We start from the raw sequence: 22,029 nt of genomic DNA, 5'->3' as shown, positions 1-22,029 counted from the left end.
ACCCAATATCTTCTATAGTCCTTAAAGGGATTCCAAACTGAAACAAAACTCTTCTTCAGTGGTGCCTTCAGGGACCAAGTGAGGGAAAGCGGATTCTCTGGATTCATATTTCAAAACATTAGAGCGAAGAACAGAAAGGCTGCCTCTCAGCGTCTGTGCCTTATGGATATGAATTTGTGCATTGCATCTCGATGTGTGTTTATTTTTGTGTGTCAAAGAACAAAAACAAAAACCCAAGTAATATATTTATAGATCAAAATAATGGCAGCTCTTGGAGAAGCGACAGAAGACCTTGGCAGACGGGAGTAAAAATGTGACCCATCACAGATAAGAAAGCTGCTGTCAAAACACGCTTTTGTACCTTCATTTTTTTCCTCCACGCTACCAAAAACGAAGAGGCTAACAAGTATCAGGAGTGTACAATGATGTACTTAAACCTTTGAAAACACAAATGCACTTGTGAAAATAAAAGTGATATTCAGGTGAAGCAATAGGAACTGGAAGCAGGACTTTGCACTGAGTCATGTACAGAATATTTGGTGTGTTAGATTAATAAAAGACAGATATTTGTGCAAATTTGTTGATTAATCAATTTGGTAAGTAACATCAAACTAAACAATAGCATTGTCTTCCTGTCATCTTAAAGGAACAGTTTGACATTTTGATAAATACCATACTCATTTGCTTTCTTGTCGAGAGTTAGAGGAGAAGATCAATGCCACTCTCATGTTTGTCCGTTAAACAAGAAGCTACAGGAGACGGTTAGCTTAGCATAAACACTAGAAGCACGGGGAATCAGCTAGCCTGGCTCTGTCAAGTTCAGAAACACGCCTACCAGCGGAGATTCCAGGAAGTCAAGAAATGGTTAAAGCACTTAACTCCCCATAAAACTACAACTTTGTTTTTCACATGTCTACTTCCAGTCTTAATGCTAAGCTACTCCTCTCTTAAAGCTTAAATATATGAGACTGCAATTGATCTGAGACATTTTAGCATATTTCCAAATTTGTCATTGTACTCTGTAGCTAACTGTTAATGATCTAGCGTTGCATGATACACATGGGAAGGTCTGGTAGATAGAAGAGACGACAGAGTCAAGAGAAACAGGTTTAGAATGAACAAGATGATGTCCAGGGTGGCGGGTGCACAAGGTGAAATTGGATTCTCATCCCTCATAAAAGTGTCTTTCTGTGGATATTGCTGCAAACACGCTGCCCATTTTATGTTGCGGGCCAAAAGTGTTAGAAACAAACTGGCTCAGCATTTTATAAATTATTCTTTAGTCCCACTTGAGGGTCTTTTGGCCTAATAATTAAGTTCAGTTGTACCAACTGAGCATATTCTGGGCCAGATGCACTGACTTTAAGCATTCTGGTCCAGAAAGACCAAGATATCAAACAAGCTAGAAAAGCCTTTTTTTATCATTTAGGTGAGATTTTGCAAGGTGCAAGTTAGAATCATGCAGAAATGTAGGCAGAGATTGGATGAATGAGTGAATTATGTGAAAATACCATAAAGCTCACACATTTGCAAGCTGAACCATTTGTTGTGTTGCTGCACTGAAGTCCAAAAATTCCAAAAATAACAAAACACTTTTAGTATCAATCATTTTATATATCCTTATTAGACAATAAACACTTTAAGACAAATAACTTGTAACGTTGAATTTTATAAATAAGCAAATGCCATTTGAAGACACAGAGAAGACGAAAAGGTAAGAGAGAGATATGATTGTGTTGTGTTAAATTGCAATGCTTATTCATTCTATGAATGTGAAGTGATATCCTGTCTCTTGGTATAATAATGGCCTAAAGCTGCCTTCCTATCACCTCGGTACTCCGCACTACATGGCAGAGGTATTGTTAAAGACATGTGGGGATGCAGATCTCATTGAAAGCATACTTGAAATCATACGGAACTTGTACAAGAACCGAAAGATTAGCTTCACAAACAGATTCAACCTTTTCATGGCTACCAGAACAGAAAACTCAGACTGGATACAGTTCCTTCTTGTTTCAACAGCCATGAATTGATGGAGTCAGCGTTAAAAATGAGACCTTTAGTCCCTTCGTGGATCGAACCTCTGAACCCGAGGAAGAGTCTGTACTGACCAAGTGACAGTAAATCTTTGGTAGAAATATCAATAAAGGTCACGCTCCATATTGGCCAGAACTTTATCTGACAATAACCCTTGGCTTCTTCTCAAATTCTGTCATTTTCTGGCCACATGTCAACTATAGAACGGCTCAATATCAAAAGGGGGACTTGCGAGTCAGACAAACTATCCCTTCAGTATAAGTTACTCTCAAACTTTAATGTGTGGGTGTGTAACCCAGTGAAAGACTTCCATCAGTTCGATGTTTATATAAAGGCCAGTGTGGTCTCTAAGATAGCATTGTAATAATAGCTTGCACAGCCAAAAGGAGACTTTCATCCCAAGATCAACATTAATCATTTCAGGAAGTGCCCCGAAAAGGTCATATGTCACTTTTAGGTGACAGTGTCTTCTGGTATCGGTAGAAATTGTGACGGAAGCAAAAGAGGAAGTCAGATGATGTTGCCAACAAAACATCAAACCAACAGTCTGTCTTACATTTTTGTACCCGTTCCCTAATCTTTACCATGTATTGATCATTGTAACCATTAAGATGAAGGTCCTCTAACCTTAGTGATGCAGTCTTTCACTAAACCTAATCAAACCTCAACAAAAGCGTTGTCACATAATACGATTTTGGAAGGCGCAGACGCATAACGATGTCCTGCCGATCAGATCAGATCAGCTTTTTTTGTGTCGCTCTAGAAGACGTTAGTACTCACCTCACTAATCCTTCTTTGGTCCAGCAAAGTTTTCTATCAAAAAATGTAAAGCCAACAGACTTCAACGGAGGCGGGAGGAAAAACAGCAACAAAGGTTATAAAACAGTCAGAAAACTTTGAGAGAATTCCTGTGTAGTGTTATCCAAGTGTCTGGTATCCATTAGTGAGCTAATGGAAATCCCCCAAAGAACTACTTTCACTAAACTATCGCAAAACACAGCATTGTTGCGTTGCATCTTTCGTTCGGGCCTTATGCTTTAAATTTTTGTTTGATCCGCTCTGCTTTAACGGCTATCATTGAAAACTTTTTCAGGGACCACAGAGCGCCTGGGCAGGTGAGTTCTTTTGGCCGAACTATTCCTTTTTAACCCAAACCTCAGAGGGCACTGATACGTGAAACGCTATTTGAAGGGGTTAGCAGGTAAGCTTGCTAATCAGCCTTTTGGACTCCTGCTCTTATGTAGCTTAATGGTCTTTTGAAGGTCAGCTGAAAGGTTTATCTAGGCCTGAAACCACTGTCTCTCGTCAGACTGCAGCACGTACACATTATTTACTCCACTGTCACAGAGTCAACACCCAACATATTTGGCTCCCTCCACTGTCTGCCATCTACGGTCATTACTGATAACTTTGCAGTGTTAAACGACCCGTTCCTCCATTAGTCATCTGTTTATCCATACGTCTTGGGTATCTATCCATCATCGATCCATCCTTTCTTGTTATCGTCTGCTCCTCCCCAACTCATCTCCCCACCCGGCCTTCTCTCCGTCCATTCATCCAAATCTCAATCCCTCCATCCCAATATCGATCGGTGCACAGACATTCATCCATCCTTTATGAATATGTCTACCCAACCGTCCATTCTTCCCTCCCTCCTTCCTCCCTTAGCTGCTTGTCCCAGTCGAAGGGCTTCTACAGCGAGACTTAACGCTCCACCACCTTCCGCATGTGAACACACGGGCACTCCCTTCAGGACGCAGATGCAAAGAAACACATACCTCGTTTTCACAGCTCCCTGAGCAACTCCAATGGGCCCGAGAGAGACGGATACTGTGCAGAGCAGCGAAAAGAGAGAGTTAAAGAAAGAACAAATCTGGGAGGAATAATGGAGAGACGCAGAGAGAAAGGGCAACGATGATACAGAGCGACAAGAATAAGAAACCAAAAGAGAAAAAAGAAATAGTGAATATTATTATTATTTTAGATCACAATTTTGTTCTATTTGACTTTTCTTTTAATTTGGATATTTTATTCATCTCTCTGAAGCAATGTGTTTTTTTATAATGGCTCCTTATTGATGTCTAATAGCAATGTGGATTCTCAAGTACAATCTCTTAATCAGTCCTGGATAAAGTGGCTGTTATTAAGGCTAGATCAGCTCCTCTGATCAATTCGTCCTCCTGGATAAAATGACAGTAATCGCTCTTTTAAACGTACCCGATGCCGAGCTAAGCATTTGTGGAAATCCACCCATCATTACTTTTAATGGATTTTTAAGTCCAGCTGACATTTGTTTCAAAACAAATCATACATGTTAGAAAATAATTGCTGAAAACCTGTGAACTATACAGAACTAAATTGTGGAGTCAAACCGTTAAACTGGCCTGAAATCAGGGCTCGATGACATAATCCCGCTATAAAATCTAGAGCGTATAGCATTAGTGGTGACAAGTTAGCATACGGCTAAACCAGACTTCAGAAATACCTTCTTAGAACCTTGTAGTCGACATCATCCTAAAATCTTTTTAGACACCATCAGAAACCATGTGACTCCTGCAAAAGTATGGCTGTCGAGTAGCTTTCAGCTGTCTTAGACGTGCATCCTTTTCTCGTAACGATGCACTATATTGGTTCTGCAGGATTTCTGCTGTCACTAAAATGACAATGGCTTGCCCACCTTAGTAATGGTCAGTCCACCTTCAATAAGCCTGGGCCCAAGTTATGTCTTGACATCTAAAATCCTCTTTTCGCCTGCCTTAGCTTTTGCTAAGGCAGGCGAAAAGAGAATTTAAGTCTTGAAGCTTTAGACTTCTCCAAATCGCCTATAAGTGGTCCAAAATGCTGCTGCCAAACTTTTGACCAAAGTCCTCCAAAAGGTCTCCTGTGACCACCATTTGGATTTCTTTACTCCCCTTAAATTTAGAATCTAGTTCAAGATTCTTGTGGTCACAGTTCGAGCCCTGCAGGGTCTGTCGACTGCCTATAGCTGCTCCGTCGGCAGCAGCTCTCTGAGGTCCTCTGATCAGGGTTTGTTGGTTGGTCCTCGCTCCAGGCTCCAGACGAGAGGAGACTGTGCCTTTGAGGTTGTGGCTCCTGAACTTTTGAGCTCCCTCCTATTGGATTTTAAGATCTCTGGACACTGTGGACACTTTTATGAAGCAGCTCAAGACCCATTTGTTTGGAGTTGGGTCTTTTATGTTCCCAGTTTTATGTCTGCATTACATGTCTGCTGCTTTATCTGTCGCTTTTAAAAGATGCTGTGTAATTAAACATAGTATTATAATTATAGGCCGTATAAGAAGATGTTTTATCATGGGCAAGTTTACTGCTGATGGGAGGACGGTTAGACCGTAAGTAGAAATAAAATGTAATCACTGCTCCCAGCGAAAAAGCCTTATCTCTCTTCTTGCATTTTCCAGCTAAATATTTAGTGTCGATAACCTTTTCTGTGCTGAGCAGCTTTCCCCCCAAAAATCCATTACGCTCAACAGAATATCAGTGTCACCCTGAAAATATGGTTGTTTTTTCCTTCCTCATAGGAAGTGTTCATCTGACACCAGCCCCATCTCCGTCTCATAATTATGTGTAATGAAGCTCGAGGCATTGCTTCGCAGTTGCTGTGGCCATTATAATTCAAGCACTCCTTTGATGTGATAAGATCAAAACGACTGCGCAGGCGGAATATCAGGATTCACGGCAACAAAACAACAATAGCAACAACTGCATCAACAGGATGTGCGTTCTCACAGAACAATGGGGGAGCGTTTCACCTTGAGGGGAGCAAGCGAGCACCAGCGCAGTTTGATGTCTATTAAAATAAAACGGAGAGAAAAGCAAGTGTCTGTCTGTATGTCTGCCTGCGCGCCCTCCGTGTCAAGCTGCCTGTCTGCCTGCGTGTCAATATTGAGGCAGCAGTATTCGGCCAAACACCATCAGCTCATCCATCAGCGGTGGTCACGCACAAGGTCGGCTTCCAGCACCGTACGATACGCATCTTGGCAGCTCAGCAGACACACAAGCGGCCGGAGGTATCGCTCGCTCCAAAGCCAGTGCGCGACCCTTTGTTGCATGTCGTCGCCTCACTTTCCTCTCACTCAGCCTTTATGCCATTTTCATTGTATGGTTTTCCTCACACTACTACAGGAAGACACCAATGTGTTTGCTAAAGAAAAGAACTTTGGACGAATGTTGTCACACTTTGAGTAGTGAGCCTCTATGAACTTTGCCATACATCGATGTATCTTTTGATACATGTCCTCTTTGTTTCTTGCATCGGAGATGAAATAACTGCCATTGCTGCAAAGGATAAACTTCCTGCTGTTGAAATAACGAATCAAAGAACAATACCAAGACCGTGAAAGCGAAGCAGCTGCAGAGAATTCAGCCTTGATTAGTAAAAATAGCCTTCTCCCACTGAGACATGTCAAATGTCTTCAATGACAAAAAAAAGGGCGTATACTTATTTTTACAATCTGCAGCTTAACTGAATCCAGTGTCGGATTCTGGGTCAATTTGTGGGTGATTTCAGCAGCTAAGGCGCCATGTTTTGATCATGACTAATAATGAAGTGTATAAATTTGCTACTGATTTAGGCCTCAAACTGGCTTCCTCTCCATAGCGTAGGTGGCTGAGGCTCATGGGTAGTGTAGCATTAGAAGCTATCCGCAATAGCAAACCGAGGAGAAGAAAACAAAGAAGTGAAAGACAAAGTCATACATCAAAAAAACAACAAAACATTGTCTGTCTAAACTAATGAAGTATTGCAATCGCACTTTGTATTTTACTGATAATTAACATTGTTTGAGTTATATAGGCACAGGAGCGTTCTACACAGTGGATGCGATTCCATATGCGTGTCAGTATCACTGAGACTGTAGAACAAATAATCCAAGTGTGTAAGGGTTCAATTTAAAGCCTCCACTGAGCTGCGGAAGAATATAGATTGAGTCAGCTTTCCCCACTCAAAGAAAACAGATTCCACTCTTTCACAATTTCGCAGACTGTTTTATGATGACAGCGTGAGCTGATACAGTGTCATGGTTTTTACACCCTCTCTGTGAGCCACCGAATGCTTTTTACACGACACGCTACAATCTCAACTAGGAGAAGAACTCCCGCTGTTTTTACAATAAATAAAAAAACAAACATCTAGTGTCAAAAGTTGCAGTTTATAGAGAAAGCTTTGCAAAGGAAAAAACAAACAGGAAAGTGAGGTGGTCTTTTGGAAACAGATAAAAGATCAGAAAAGACTAACGTAAGAAAATCTCTTAAAAACACATTGAAGCACAGATGCTAATGGGGCTCAGGCTCCAGTAGGTAAGACAGGAGGAGGGTCTCAAAAGCCTCAGCGACTCATTGACTTAAATATGAAACCAGAAGCTAAGTGTAGGGCTCAAATACCTATAGACAACTACACACATCCGTTACTCTATCCACGCCATCAGAGATCAATTGGTGAAGAGAGAGTCACCTCCAGATGTGCTGTGAAAGACCTTGTCATCATCAGCAGCAGCAGCACTCTACTGTAACATCAAGCAGGAGGCTCTAACAGCCTCCTGCTCGGCCCTTTGGACACATTCCAGCGTGAAAACACACCTCGCTGCACCATTTTCCGCTGCAAAAGTTGGTCTGAATATATTGACTGAATTTGAAGTCTCCAAATTGTGCAGAATAATGGGGCTGTGCTGTTGTCAGCACAGCAAATGTGGTGCCACAATTACAGCCAAACGTCATATGTAGACCGGGGGCAAGGTTTTCCCCTCATACAGTCATATTTATCACAACATTACAGACATTACAGATGTAAAAAGAAAATGTTCATCTTTGACAGCATCAGTTAAAGTAGAAGAACATCTGGAAATGGGCTTGTGGTTAGTGTGTAATCGTATCCATGTTTTATATAGTTTTTAGAGGAACATGAAAGTCAACTATCACAGAGAAACTTTTGCAGACGACCAGCCTGAGTGCGCACGCCGCGTACTGCTGTCAACAGCTGTGCGAAGTCGGGCTTTGCCTTTCGACTCACACGTTTGGGCACGGGCATTATTTGGCGTGTTAAACATAGAACTGTGTAATCATTCGACGTTCGAGGATGAGACGTTTTAAAGAAAGTTAATTAGCAAAGAAGTAGAGCAAAAAGAAGGAAGATCGATGCGGAGAACAAAGAAAGGAAGAAGTAGCCTACTTTCAATCCGCGTTAGTGTACGAGAGGAAGCAGAGGTTCCGACAGAGTCATTAGAAATATCTGTTCGCTTGAACAGAGCTGATCCATTTGTCTGATCGATGATATCACAGCACCACATTTGCCCTGAAATAAACGGAGCATCTCTCAGTGAGGTTTACTGTCAATAACACCGTTCAGGCTTTGCAGATTGAATTCCTGCAGCAGGAACGTTACTTCTGAACCGCTGCATTTTGACTACAGTTTCCTGGCACAGGCTGATTGGCCTGTTGTTTCTCTGTCTGTACCTTACGGGCATCTGCAGATACGATGAACTAGCAAAAGCTCATAAAGGCTATTAATAATCTGGTGTCAGTGAGTTGCTTTCAACTGCACAACTTCAAAAGATACAATCAGACACATTTATATGGGGCTGTAGGAAAATATGCACGTAATGAGCACTTGCTGTACATGATCCCATTACACATTACCTGCATTCACCAGCAGTTTCTCAAAAAGCCAGAACCGTCATATTTTACTGACAGCTGAAAGCCAGAATAGTACAATAATGTTTTTGTCACAGAGAACAACCTGAACAATAGGAATGCAGCTTGGACTGATCCACGTTGTCGGACGGATTTGGCACAATGGAACCAACTCAACAGGACCAGTGGGGGGGAGAAGCTACTTTTTCTGCCTCTATTGAAACACGTCAAATGGATCGGCATTCAAGTGTCAGTGGCCAAGGTATGATGGCTGCATTCCTCCGAGCGGAGAGAGTGAGAGAGAGAGGGGGGTGGAGAAAGATAAAGAAATGAAAAAGGTAAGAAAGACATCCACAGAGACGGTGGGCAAGAGAGAGACCTGACAGCAAGAGAAACTGACAAATTAGAGACTGAGAAAAAGAAAACGCGACAGAAAATCTATAGACTCGGAGCTGGCATGGCATGTGGCCCTTGTTGAAAGCGGAGTTGCACATAAAGGATAGCGAAGCCTTTTTTATCTCACTGAGTCGCGGCAATGAGGAAGGAGGTCTAGAGATTGTGTTTGTTGCCAGAGTGCAGGAGCTCCCATCGCTTTCAACTCAAAGCACCCTCAAAGTGGATTAGCTTCAAAATGATGCACACCCGGCATATTGCAAAATAACTGTGACTGAATATCATAAAATGACATAGGATCTGAAATAGAATCAGACTGAGTGGGCTGAACTCAGTTATTTTTTTCAAAACCAATATCTTAATTTAAGTCGACAAAATTTGCAAACCAGATCCACCGAAATTAACCAAATTCACCGGGAGATGTTTTTCCATTTCATTTCATGTTGAGGGAATTGACGTTTTGCATATATTTGCAAAGCCAAACTGTTCCTGGTAAAAATCCAACATGTCGAGAATGATTTATCTGTGTTTTTTTGTTTTTGTTTTATTCCCACTGAAATGCATCTCAAATGAGTATTGACTTCTTTCGGTTTGATCGACTGCACACGACGGTTTTTGCAATCGGGTAACACACACGGCGCACAAGCAGAGATACCATTTCTGCATTCATGTCGCAGCTTCCAAAGTGGTAAATTATTCATCATGTCCCTCAATGGTGGAAATATCACAGGGATGTACTGCCACTCTCCGATAGCCTATGGACACCGTATGTCAGGCCTTGTTACATTACATATAAAGGTTGTACTTGTACATTTGGGTTTCCTTTGTATTCCATTGGACCATGAATCATTATCTCACCGTAATTCTGCATTACGCCGTGTCGCAAAGCCGTAATTCTGCTCCATTCACTGTATTAAATTAACTTGCACACCAACAACATAATTAACGTTCCATCAACGTAAACACCAACCAACGCGCTCCACTGAGCCAGCCAATGGAGGAAGTCATCAGCTGGCGTCATTGGATGATTTAGTAATCATCTCTGTGACAGGTCGGTGGGTGTGTGGACCGATATAGCAACGAGGACCACAATCATCGCCACACAAAGTGACTCACCAGTGGCATATGTGTGTATCTGTGTGTGTGTGTGTGTGTGTGTGTGTGTGTATAATTGTATTGGTAAAAACACCATCTGATCTGCTTTGATCTGTTTGCTCTGTTTTATTTGGTACCAACTTTCTAATTTCCATCTCTCTTCCGCTCACAGCACTATGAGACAGCGTGTGTTTCATCTTTGGCAAAATAATATTACTGTCGCAACTAATTCAGACTTAAATAACTCATTTCCATGTATTTTTCTCAAAATGGAGATAGGGAAATAGGACATTTGGGTAAATATCCTTATTCACCTGGTAGTCACGAGTTACTGTGGACCAGAATACACCACTCTTATGTCAATGGGATAAATATAGTATTTTGTTGGTTTAGCTGTGTGGGACTATTTCTTGGCCAGGTGCAGAGCTTGAATCTCCGCTGGCAACGTCACAGTGACAACAAGACTCGAGGAGCTGCAATGTGAAACTTCAACCTGTCGTTTTTACTCTTTGGTTTTGTACTGATTAAATAAAACAACATATAACGTCTTAATCATTGGGCTTAAAAATACTTTTTCCCATAGAAAATTAGGAAAGAGGCACATCAGAGGATCATTTATTCTGAAACGACCCCCTGAATGGCGCTTATTTAAATCTTTACCCATTTGGCCAACATATTCTTGACTATACAGATATTTAAGTCAACATTTTTAACATCAAAGTAAACTGTTATTCAGTAAAAGCAGTGCTTTCAAACCAAATCTCAACAAATCATTTTATCAATCTGTAAAAAATCAACTCTTAATTTGGGATTAGCACTATTTTCACTGCCAGCAGACGTGTTGATTCAACAAAAGCTCCACACTTGATCCCACAGTGTGAGGACCAAATCACATGATTACAGTACTTGAGCCAATCCTCCAATCAACGTCTCCCAGCGTGTCTGAGACGCCTCGATTCAGCCTTTCAAATGTCGCTGAAACAATTAGTATGACTCATGAATTGGCTGACAAAAATAAACCAAACCCTGTAACAATCATAATCAACTAACTGTTGAAGTCATTTTCAAAGCAAAAAGGCCACACGCTCTCTGGTTCCTGCTTCTGTACTGTGAGGATTTGCTTCTTGTTTTTGTCTCTTATGTGACAGTAAACTAAATATCTTGTATGCACCTTGGGTTTTAGAAATTTGTGATGGACTAATGTGGTCCATTGAGCTGTGGTTTGACCCCCCCCACCCCAAAAAAAACCGAGTAAGCTTAAAGGTAGCTAATAAGCCTAGCACACAGGAATACACTACATTTACTCTCATTTGGATCCCGTGCTGGCTCAGTCTCACCTGGTGGGACCGACTATCCTCGACACACGGTGACGTCGGCTCTGAGACAGACGTACCTCCGACCCGGAATCACTGATCCCTGCAAAGCTACAGTGACATGGCATATCTCGACCAATTAACCCGGCAAATGAAGCAATACTGTTAAGTGTTAACATTAAGACATCAGTTCCACTACATAAGACACGCTGACCAGCATTGTTTTGCTTGGCGAGGTCAACTATTAAGTGGGAAGCTTACATGGCAAAAAGAATTACCTTCTGCCCTGCGAGGCAAGAGAAAAACGAGGCCGTCTTTTAATTTGTGGTCAATTAGGTTTCCTTTAACAAAGAGGGATGTGGGCAGCTTGGTCTCCTGTGGGTGACTACAGCAATGACACTATAACTTAATATCTTTATCAATACATTCTTACAATGTGAGACTCATCAGGCTGTGACTACAACAGAGCCGACTGTGCACGGGCGAACTGTAACATACTGTAATGTTAAGACCTCCCACTCAGCTGGTGGTGCTATCAGCTGGCTACGCTATTACAACGGCTAACAGAGCAAAACATGTTGTTGACTATGGCATAGCATTAGTTCCACCACATTAGACTCAATGATTATCACTGTGACAGCATCTTATTCACAGCACACACACACACACACACACACACACACACACTGGTAAAACCCTCCCCTCTTTTGTCACCTACTGGAACACACAGCACAATGGTGTGTTTCATGTATGTGCAGCACATGAGCCAATCTCATCGGCATTGTACTGTAGACACATGTTGGCTGTTGTTTCCGAAAAAATGGATTTAAAAAAAAAAGAAAGAATGGAAATGTGCATTAGCAATGTCCCATTTTACAGCACAATGGACTTTTCACAAGCACACATTCATATACGTTGGTAAACGAAGGGAATTTCTAGATGCACTGAATACAAACACACACGCATGCTGTCACGTCTGTAACAGTGTCCTATTCAACGTGACAAAAGGTCTTCACTGTACATGACTCCATGAGCGGAGGATGCTATGAAACAAGCACTTTTGCTCATGTTTATGCATCAGTGCACGTGTGAACAATGTCCCATTCTGTACCTCGGTATGTATTCAGTTTCCATACGCATTTCTAGATCCTCTGTTACTGCTGCATTTAAAGATTTTTTTTTATGATATCAATCAAAACACCACAAATAACGGGCCAAATGTCCACGTCTACGGGCGCACAACTCGTTCTCACCGCTCTGATTAGTGTTGTTTCCGGACGCAACTTTTTTTCCCGATGATATAATTCTGCTACGACCACTGTGCACCTGCTCAGCACTAAAACAGCATCCCGACAAAAGTTAGCAGCGAAATAAATATTTCCCTCAGGAGGTGGTGGAAAACAAAAGATACATTCTTACATTGGCCAGAAACACAACTTCAAATGAATGCAAAAGTTGCTTACGTTCTGTAAATTACCAATCATGTGCTAACATGTTTGGAATATTAACTTTATTGGACTTTATTTTGGATGAAAGTGTCTCTGCTAATAAAATCCATCGTGCTTTAGCTAAACATTTCTTGACCTGCCATTTGCTGCTTCATATCATTGTTAAAGGTCTACATGGGACTTTCCTTTTGATGTGAAGGATTTACACAACTCAACTAATGAATGCACTTCCCATTGCACATCCTCATACACACACACACACACCTACAGACCCTTCCCTATTGTCTTGCCTGTTACGTTTCCATTGACACAGAGGGTGATGGGAGAGTACGGTAAAGAGAGAGAGAGACACAGAAGGAGTTGATTCTATGAGTTTATATCAGCTCTATTGCTCCCTCCCTCCATCCGTACCCCCCCCCCCCCCCAATAAATCACATGTACCTGCCCCACACATCTATCCATCCATCCCTCCTTTACCTCCTTTCAATTTGTCACTCAAAGCCTCCATCCATCCATCAGTGCTCTATATGGACTCTTAGCACGGAGCTCCCACCAACAGCCATTCATCCGTTCAATCCACCATTTGTCAGTCTGTCCCTGAAACCAGATCCCGGGTTGTATCGTGACCTTTTACGCACCTATTAACTTCTGAAATGTGACCTTTCAGTCATCCATCTTTTTTTCCATCCATCTATGCGCCCATACCCTGCGCCATGTCCCGTCACCCATTAAAGACGTGTGTTTTCTTGTCTTTTGCTGAACTGTTACCAACAAAAAAAACAACCTTACTTTCTCCGGATTGATCTGCCCATCCAGCCCCCCCCCCTAGGATCAATAGTAAAGATGAACACTTACCAGCTGCATGCCACAGATGAAGGCCAAGGTACACCTGCCACTGCAGCACCCCATGGTGTCCTCCTCCTCTCTCTCCAGTGATCCACGTGGAGAAGAAACTCTGGGTAAAACTCCCAAAATCCTCCAGCTGGACCTTCGAAATCCCAAAAGCCCCCCTCCCCCCCAGAGGACCGTCTGGCTGGCTGGCAGCCCGGGTGGAGGCTCTCGCTGCTCGGCCTCGGAGAACAGAGTGCAGCCCCTGTGTACTCGCCGGAGCTCAGGGGAATAAAAAGGCTGCTACTTCATTCAGATGGCCGGGTCGCTGACGGGTAAACGTGGTCCCCTGGATTCCCAAAACACATGAGGGGTCAGGGATCGGAAGGTGGAAAATGGACACTTGGGGGATGATTCAAGTCCACCGATTTTTCTTGATGTATCCGGCGTTTGGTTGTGCAGGAGGCAGTTTGGTGAGCAGTTTGGTAGTCTGCAAAAAAAGAATCAGGTGGTGTGGGGCATTTTGAATTAAGTCAGATTTGTGATCATGTGGGTCTACACAAATAAACCCGGTACCAATGAAACGAGGGTTACAGTGACTCTCCAATTATGTCCAAACAGGGACTACTTGTCCAATCATCATCTACTGGACCATAAAGTCTACAATCACGTCGGCTGGTCGCATCCTTGTCACAGAATCAGAAGTCACTCAAACAAACACTTGAAAGCCTGTCAAATCAAGGGAGAAACGCTGATATTAGATGGATGGATATCCCAGATTAAATGTTCTTTTGCTGGATAATCCGATTAGGCACCACTTTGGATTTGGCTGATTAAAACAGTCTAATTTTGTTGTAGGGTGGAGGAAACAAGTGAAAGTGGTCCCTGCTGCCTCCTCTCCTCCGCTCTCCTCTCGGGGGAACTAATGGGCATGTAGCGGCAACATCCTCTCATTCACACCGGAACGAAAACACCGCGTTTCTTTATTTATTTGTATTTATTTATTTATCTCCAACAGCGCGGTTGTAATCCAGTATTTTTTTCCTTAATTTCTTGAGTAAAAATGTTGCATGTCACCCGCCGCTGGGAGAGGATTTCTGCGTCTCTTGTTGGCTCTCGTTAACAAGTCCTCCTCCGGTTCATCTCCGTCAGCTCCACAACACACAACCGCCGTTTTGTCCGCTCCACCGGTCCGCCTGCCCGTCGGTCGGTTAAATGCACCGCCTCCACTCCGTTACAGCGAGTACATCTCTACACCGTTAGAATAAAAAAAGACAGAAAACAATGTCCACATCTCGGATGGAGAGAGACACAAGGTGAGACTTCAGTTCGAGGTAAGTCTCCAAATGTAACGTGCGCAAAGCGATGTGAGCACGGAAGAACGGCTAAGTTTTATTTCATCGTCTCGGGGTTGTCTTCGAGGAGTGCAAAAGGGGAGACAATGGGAACCGGGACGGACCAACGGACCGAGAGACACAGCCGCGAGGAGCGTCTCACGCCTGCCATCTGTCAAGTCAAACAACACGCAACAGCATAGCTGTTCTGGTTGTGATTTTCTAAATAAAAGTACATCTTGGAAAGACCCTGGCTTGTGATGGAGGACAGCTCTCCAATATTACTTTGACATACATAACGTGTATACATATATATATATATATATATATATATATATAGATATATATATATATATATATATATATATCTATATATAGATATAGATATATATCTACATATATGTATACACGTTAAAGTAGACTTTATTCAATCTAATTGGGGTCCGTGCAGGGTCTCTGGTACTGAACTGGCACACTTGCTGCCAGTTCTGATCATAATCATCACATGAGAAAGAAAATTTGTCCAGAGACAATGTTCCTATATTATGTGGTGCTCTCTATTTGTTTAGGTCCGACCGTATTTGGACCAGGCTGGTCTGATTGTTGATTGGTTTTCTTTCTTTTGTTTTTTAATTAACTTCTGCACCTCAGACTCGAGTCAGGTTTCCTGGTTGGGTTTAAAAAAAGATTAGACATTTGAATACTTTGTTGCACTTGCAATCTTAAACTGCCCAAATCGGTCTGGCCGACATTTGTGCACCAAATTTGTGCTGGATTGTGCTGACACCTCGGTAGAAATCATAGGCCTTGAGGTTTAATAAGGGGGGTACAGTGGACAATAAATGTACCTTACTGCTGCTAAACCTACACAAATGTTATTTGTGGAATATTTTCACCACGTTTTATTAAAGTATATATATTTGTGTCTGCTCTGCTTTGTTATTGTTAATTATTGCCTAGATATGTTCAGAGTGGAACTTCAATGTTTTTATTTTGTAGGTATTTTTCCATCCATTTAAAAAAAAAAACTTGACTTCAGAATAGTTCAGTCTTTAGACTCTTTTATGTTGAAGGCTGTAAGATCCTACTTCCGGCCCTGTGGCCGCTGCCTCTCGCTGACTTGATGAGGCTGATGTTCCGCTCGGCAGGGGAGCGGCGGGGCTCTTTTCACTGACTGAGACTCACTAACATAGACAGAGAGAGATGTGGCTTTGGTCGGCGTGCAGCTGCTCAAGAACATGGCCTTCAACCATTAGAGTGAATGAGTCTCTTATGGGTGATTATTGAGGGGGGGAGGAAAGGGACAGAATATTTAAAAATGTTATGCAGTATCATTAAAATTGCTCACAACTCTCCATCAATTATTGGAAAGAGCCTTGGGTTAACACTTCAGAGGGTGACTGCCTCATTTATGAATGACACTTCATTTAGCTCAGTAGCTCAGTGTTGTTCCCACAGTGTCTGGAGTACAATGAAGGCAACACGGCTATAGACAACAGCCAAATTAAGCAACGAACTGCACCTGGAAACAAGCGATTAAAAGTAGTGTGTGTGTGTGTGTGTGTGTGTGTGTGTGTGTGTGTGTGTGCTGTGGGGTCACTTGTGCCACGCCCATGAAATGGCCAGCAGTTTAAACAGACACAGAGGTGTAAAGGCTATCACTGCTTCAGCTATACAACATAATGGCCTGCTTTCCCCTCACCATCAATCTCTGTCATAGTCTACCCCTCCCACACACACACAGGAAAACAACACATTCAGATACACACACACACACAAACGCACACGCACACACTCGAAGCCACTCGCAGTGCGACAGGAGTTTAATTATGCCGCTAATCTTGAGTGACAGTGGCGTGTATAATGGCTGATTCCCCGGGGGCCATGTGTCAAAGCATCCACCTATTCATCCAACCATCCCTTCTTCTATTTATCATCTTACCTACTTAGTCATCCATCCATCCGCCCATGTTTCCACTCGTCTTCTCCATTTATTTATTTTTATCCCCATCATCCTTCCACCTCTCTTTTTATGTAATTTCCTGCTTGTCTCCTTTCTTTCTTGTAATAGTCACCCTCTCTAATTTTCTCTTTGTCAGACGTCATCTGCTCTCTCACTGATGTTACTGACCGGGCCAATTTTGCCGGTGCCCAGGGGCCTCTGACCAATGAGACCTTGGCCCCGGTTCACCTGAGGGTGAGGCCCCTGATGGTCAGAGGTCTGTCAGCTCAGGGGGGGGGGGGGGGGGGGGGTATATCACACATCTCATCTGTGTGTATAAATCTGTGGGATTCTGAGTGGATTCAAAAGATAATATAGTCTCTCCTGAAACAAGTGGATTCATTGATCACTGTATGATGGAAAATTAATCTGCAGCAATTTTGATATGCCATTAATTGTTAATTGCATTTTAACAATATAAAAATAGCACTGACTCTCAAACTCTCAAATGTGAATATTTAACTTAATATCTTTGTATTTTGACTGATGGTTGGACAAAACAAGACATTTGAAGATGTCACCTTGTGGGCTTTGGGATCTCATAATAAACATTTCTAACATTTTATTGATCAAATAATCAAATCTTTAATCATGAAGATAATCTGCAGATGATAAATAATGGAGAAATGGTGTCTTGCATAGAAATAAGTAAACAGAAGTATTAAGATACGTAATCAGAGCTGGTTACAAGCAGTCATGTCCAATATTAGTTTAATTTAAAAGCTACTCTGCCAATTTGGTAAATCCATAAATATGTTTGTAATTTTATATTCTTTTTTCTAATCCTTATTTTCCCCTTAAGACGCTGAGCACAACATCAGGAGCACACCGCATTGAATTTCATAACAAATAAGTTGATGACTATAAACTTTTAAGTCCTTCTGATTTGTTAAGTCATTTGTATTAATGGATGATATCCGCTCTCCAGCCGCACATCAAGGCACAAATCCGCAAATGCAAAAGAAGCACGAAAAGCAATTATACGATAAAAGAAAGTGCAGACTTGGAAACTGCCGTTGACAAAAAACAATGTCAGCAGAAGATCCGCTCAGTCACATGATCTGCCTCAGCAGATGGAGCTGTCCAGCTGTCGTCGACATGTTTACGTTCAAATTAAAAAATTGTATCAACATTTCAAAACAATTTCATCTATGATGGCCAAAAAGTTTTTAACAAGCAAGAGTCAACACTGTCTCTCGTAAAGAGAGATATTACACTGTTCAAAAAACAATATACCTGGAGTGGTAATTTGTGCTGTTTCAGCAAAGGCACTCATAAATATATAAGAAAAGACACATTTTGTACAGTCATTTGACTGCTCTGCCAGCATTTGCTGCTTTCCTGTCAATAAAGCTAATTTGAATTAGTTTTTGACGGAGAGAAAAAGTGACGAAGATAGAGAGAAAGAGAGAAAGAGAGAGAAAGAGAGAGAGAGAGAGAGAGGGGCTTCACTTCCCTCCAGATACTGAGAGTGTGAGTACGTGTTTCTTACTTTATCTGTCTGGACCAGATGTCACCAGATGCCTGCTGCTGCCAGCCTATCTCAGCCCACACGCACACACACACACACACATGCACACACATACACAAGTACAACACACAAACCTTCTGCCACTTATGACATGCTATACCTCCTACACGTCGTCCTATCTGCAAACTAATCTAACTGCAGACACATCTAGTTGAAAATAGGCTATACATGAATGTGGAATATCAGTGATTGCACCAGGGAAGAGTAGACCAGATCGGCTGTTTACGCCACAGCAAATTGAGGATTGACAGACTTTAGATGTACTTTGACAATGACTGAGGGTGAAAACAAGAGTCAGAAAGAGATGGAGGGAGAAGCGAAGTGACAGAGAAAGAAAAGAAGGGTGAGGGTAATGCACCGATGAGAAAGAAGGTCACCTCCATGTGAAGGCTTTAGATGTAACAATGGGAGATAACTATCAAACAGAAGAGTGGAGATTATAGGAATGTCTTAAACATTATCTTAATGCATTTTAAATTACTTTTCTTGAAATTGTCCTCATAGATTTTTTGTCCACTTTGACGCAGTGGAGACACTCTGTGAACTCAACGGTGACATAATACCTCCTTTTAAGTCGAAATGTTGAACTCAGCAAACATTTGCTTATTTACACATCCAGCAGACATGGATCCACATTAGCATTCATTTGGCCGAATACAACTGGCCGTTGCGCTGATGAGGGTTGTGATACTGAATCAGAACAGAACAGTTTTGGGGTGTAAAAACCAAACAATAAGCTGAAAGGAGCTTAAACCCTAGAGCTGAGGAGAACTGAAGAGAAGGCTGAACATTTTCTCTTGGTGCATTGCTAGAGCGACCACTTTCACTTTATACAAAGCAACGGGATCAAGTGTTACTTTAGAGATATGAATCGTATTCTTTTTACTATTTTAAAATGCAAAAGTGGTTCGACTCAAAAGTGGACTATTTTGAATACCAATTGCGTATAGTGAAGGCCAATGGTACATCATGACTGTGGCCACATCAATACACCATCCACTCCCCTTTTAATACACCGATGCTCTCCAGAGTAAAAAAAAAAATGTCTTTATAAGAAAGAGATTGATTTATGCCAGGAAAAATAATAAGGTCCAGAGCATATAAGTGAAGTATTCTACTGACTTGCTACAAGACTCCAGGAAGTGAATGCGTCCAGACACAAGTTCCATAGTTCAACATCTTTGCGATATATTTGTTATGGTATTGGCTTTTGTTTAGTTTATTTCCTGTTTTACTTTGAAGTTTCCTGCCTCTTGTGTGTTTGGTTTTACTTCCTGTCTTTCCACCACACCTGAGTGTCATTGGTTGATTGGCCCCTTGTCTATTTAGTCCTTATGTCAGTGTCAGGTGGTCTGCCTTTCTTTGCAGATATCTACGGTCCTGGATCCATCCCTCATCTTCCTCGTTTGGTTTCCTGCCTTTTGCTGTTTTACCAGCTTTTGTTATTAAAGCTATAGCTTTCTGTTCAGTTCAACCTGCCTCCCTCCAGTCCTGCATTTGGCTCCTCCTGTGTTAAGACATACGTGACAATATTGTCACCAGTCATATTTGGATTGCTGGCATTGACTCCAGCTGACGTTATGTATTCCCAACCTAAGCTTGTTAGGTCGGGACAAACATAGTCAAGACGTGCCGCGGAGAGCTTCGTTGTTTGCAGCTAAGTGTCAGCAAGATGAAGGATAATATTTCAGATGGATAGAGACACCTGTCACCGTCTGGGGTGAGGAGGTGGAGATGGCGCAGTCACATCAACAGTATGGACAGATCTGACAACACAGATTCACTCTAAAAGAAAGAAGACAGACAAGTCGCCGTGTGGAGTTCTGCTGTTGTGCATAGGGAGGAGACGTCAATATAGATTAATTTAACTAGCATTATTATGAAGCTGACCCTGGAGCAGCCAGGGGGCTGGTGGCAGAAGGAAGGGTGAGGTTCAAACTGACCAACGTCTTGGCAAACAACTCCCAATCTCTTGATGTGCTTGTGCAGCAAGAGAGCAGCTTTTAGCCGTCGGCTCAGCACGCGAGATGGTTCGTAAAGGCGCTCAGTTTTCAGCACCACTGTCTTCTTTGTTAAGAAAGTTGTGCCACTGACAGCCTTCATGTTTTCAGACACGAAATCCACCGACAATGGAACCTGAATTTCTGCAGACGCACAGTATAAACAACAATGTGGCTGTTAGGAATCCAAAGGTTTATACGACACCGCTCACCATGTGCAGACGCACGGTTACTGACCATGTGTGCCCTTCGGACTGAAGGGAATTCGAAGATTCTATTCACAGCTGCCACTTCATAAGACGCCAAATTCACAGAAGCTTTTCAGTGTCATCCATGAAAATGTAACAAGGTCAAATAAAACTGCTCAACATCATTCTCTTACTCATGCATCAATTGTGTTACCAAATGGGGGAAAAAAAGTTACGAGCTGAAATCCTCCTTCATGCAAGCAACACACTGCACATCTTCATGGTACCTGAAGATACCATTTCTACCATTTTACCTTTTCATTTACACTGTTGAAATAATAATGCAGTCTCATTAACATCCCATTTATAGTGTCATTTTAAGGAATTTAATCTTTAATCCTTGTGATGCATTGCTTCAGGCTTCTTGAAATGATACCAATTAATTTCACAATTAGAATTATTTCATATGCCTTTAAGAGATCCAACAGCCAAGGTGTCTTTGCCCCTATAATCATAGCTTAGAGTGATTATATAAGCATCCTACTGTTTTCTGCTGCTACCAACTGTGTTTGTACAAGACTTTATGAGGCAAATGGTCCTTTTCCTTTTTCTTTCCAGGAATCCAAAAAGTATTTATTTTTTAATTGAATTATTTATATAAATATATATACATATATATATTAAATATTTGACTTTGCAAATTGTGCAGAGTGAAAGAACTTCGTCCACTTAAATAACGTCCCTGAACATTTTATTCAGTTCACCTTCTTTAAGGTAAACAAGGACGTGTAAATACGACAGAAAACACAAAGCAAGCAGCAGCAGCAGCACTAAACACAACCGCTTCCTTAGGAAATCCATTTGAATCTTAATCTCAGCAAGTATACAAAAAAAAGCAGCATGGGTAAATAGAGTGCTTCTAAAGGTTTCCATGCTAAATCAAAGGCAGAGCCAGAATGTGTGTGTGTGTGTGTGTTTTGTCTCTACCGTGCAGATATAGACATTTATGCAATGAATCACACACTAAATCAGTTTTATTTGTGCTCCTTGTCTCAGAATGCGTTTTTTACTTTTTAATAGGCTGGCTTCAAGTGTGTGTGTGTGTGTGTGTGTGTGTGTGCACGTGCACGTGCATGCGAGGGCTCATGTGAGTGCATGTACTCAGTCATGTGTGTGGCTGGAGGCAGAACTGTGAGTGCTATTAGACCTGGATAT

The 22,029-nt window shown here is 41.9% G+C and overlaps 1 protein-coding gene across 1 annotated transcript in view; it reads right to left on the bottom strand.

Moving 5' to 3' along the window:
• Window positions 1-15,247, bottom strand: part of nkain2 (sodium/potassium transporting ATPase interacting 2) — a 65,554-nt gene extending 50,307 nt beyond the window's left edge. Inside the window, exon 1 of the mRNA XM_076083697.1 lies at window positions 13,787-15,247. Coding sequence (XP_075939812.1) covers window positions 13,787-13,840 — 54 coding nt within the window. The 5' untranslated portion in view covers window positions 13,841-15,247. The remainder of the gene's footprint in view (window positions 1-13,786) is intronic.
• Window positions 15,248-22,029: the final 6,782 nt, after the last annotated feature.

Source organism: Anarhichas minor, unplaced genomic scaffold (assembly GCF_050575085.1).
Source record: "Anarhichas minor isolate MPS153535 unplaced genomic scaffold, ASM5057508v1 ptg000136l, whole genome shotgun sequence".
NCBI classification, from domain to species: Eukaryota; Metazoa; Chordata; class Actinopteri; order Perciformes; family Anarhichadidae; genus Anarhichas; species Anarhichas minor.
Note: the sequence above shows the minus strand (reverse complement) of the source record. Positions and strands in the feature narration are given on the sequence as shown.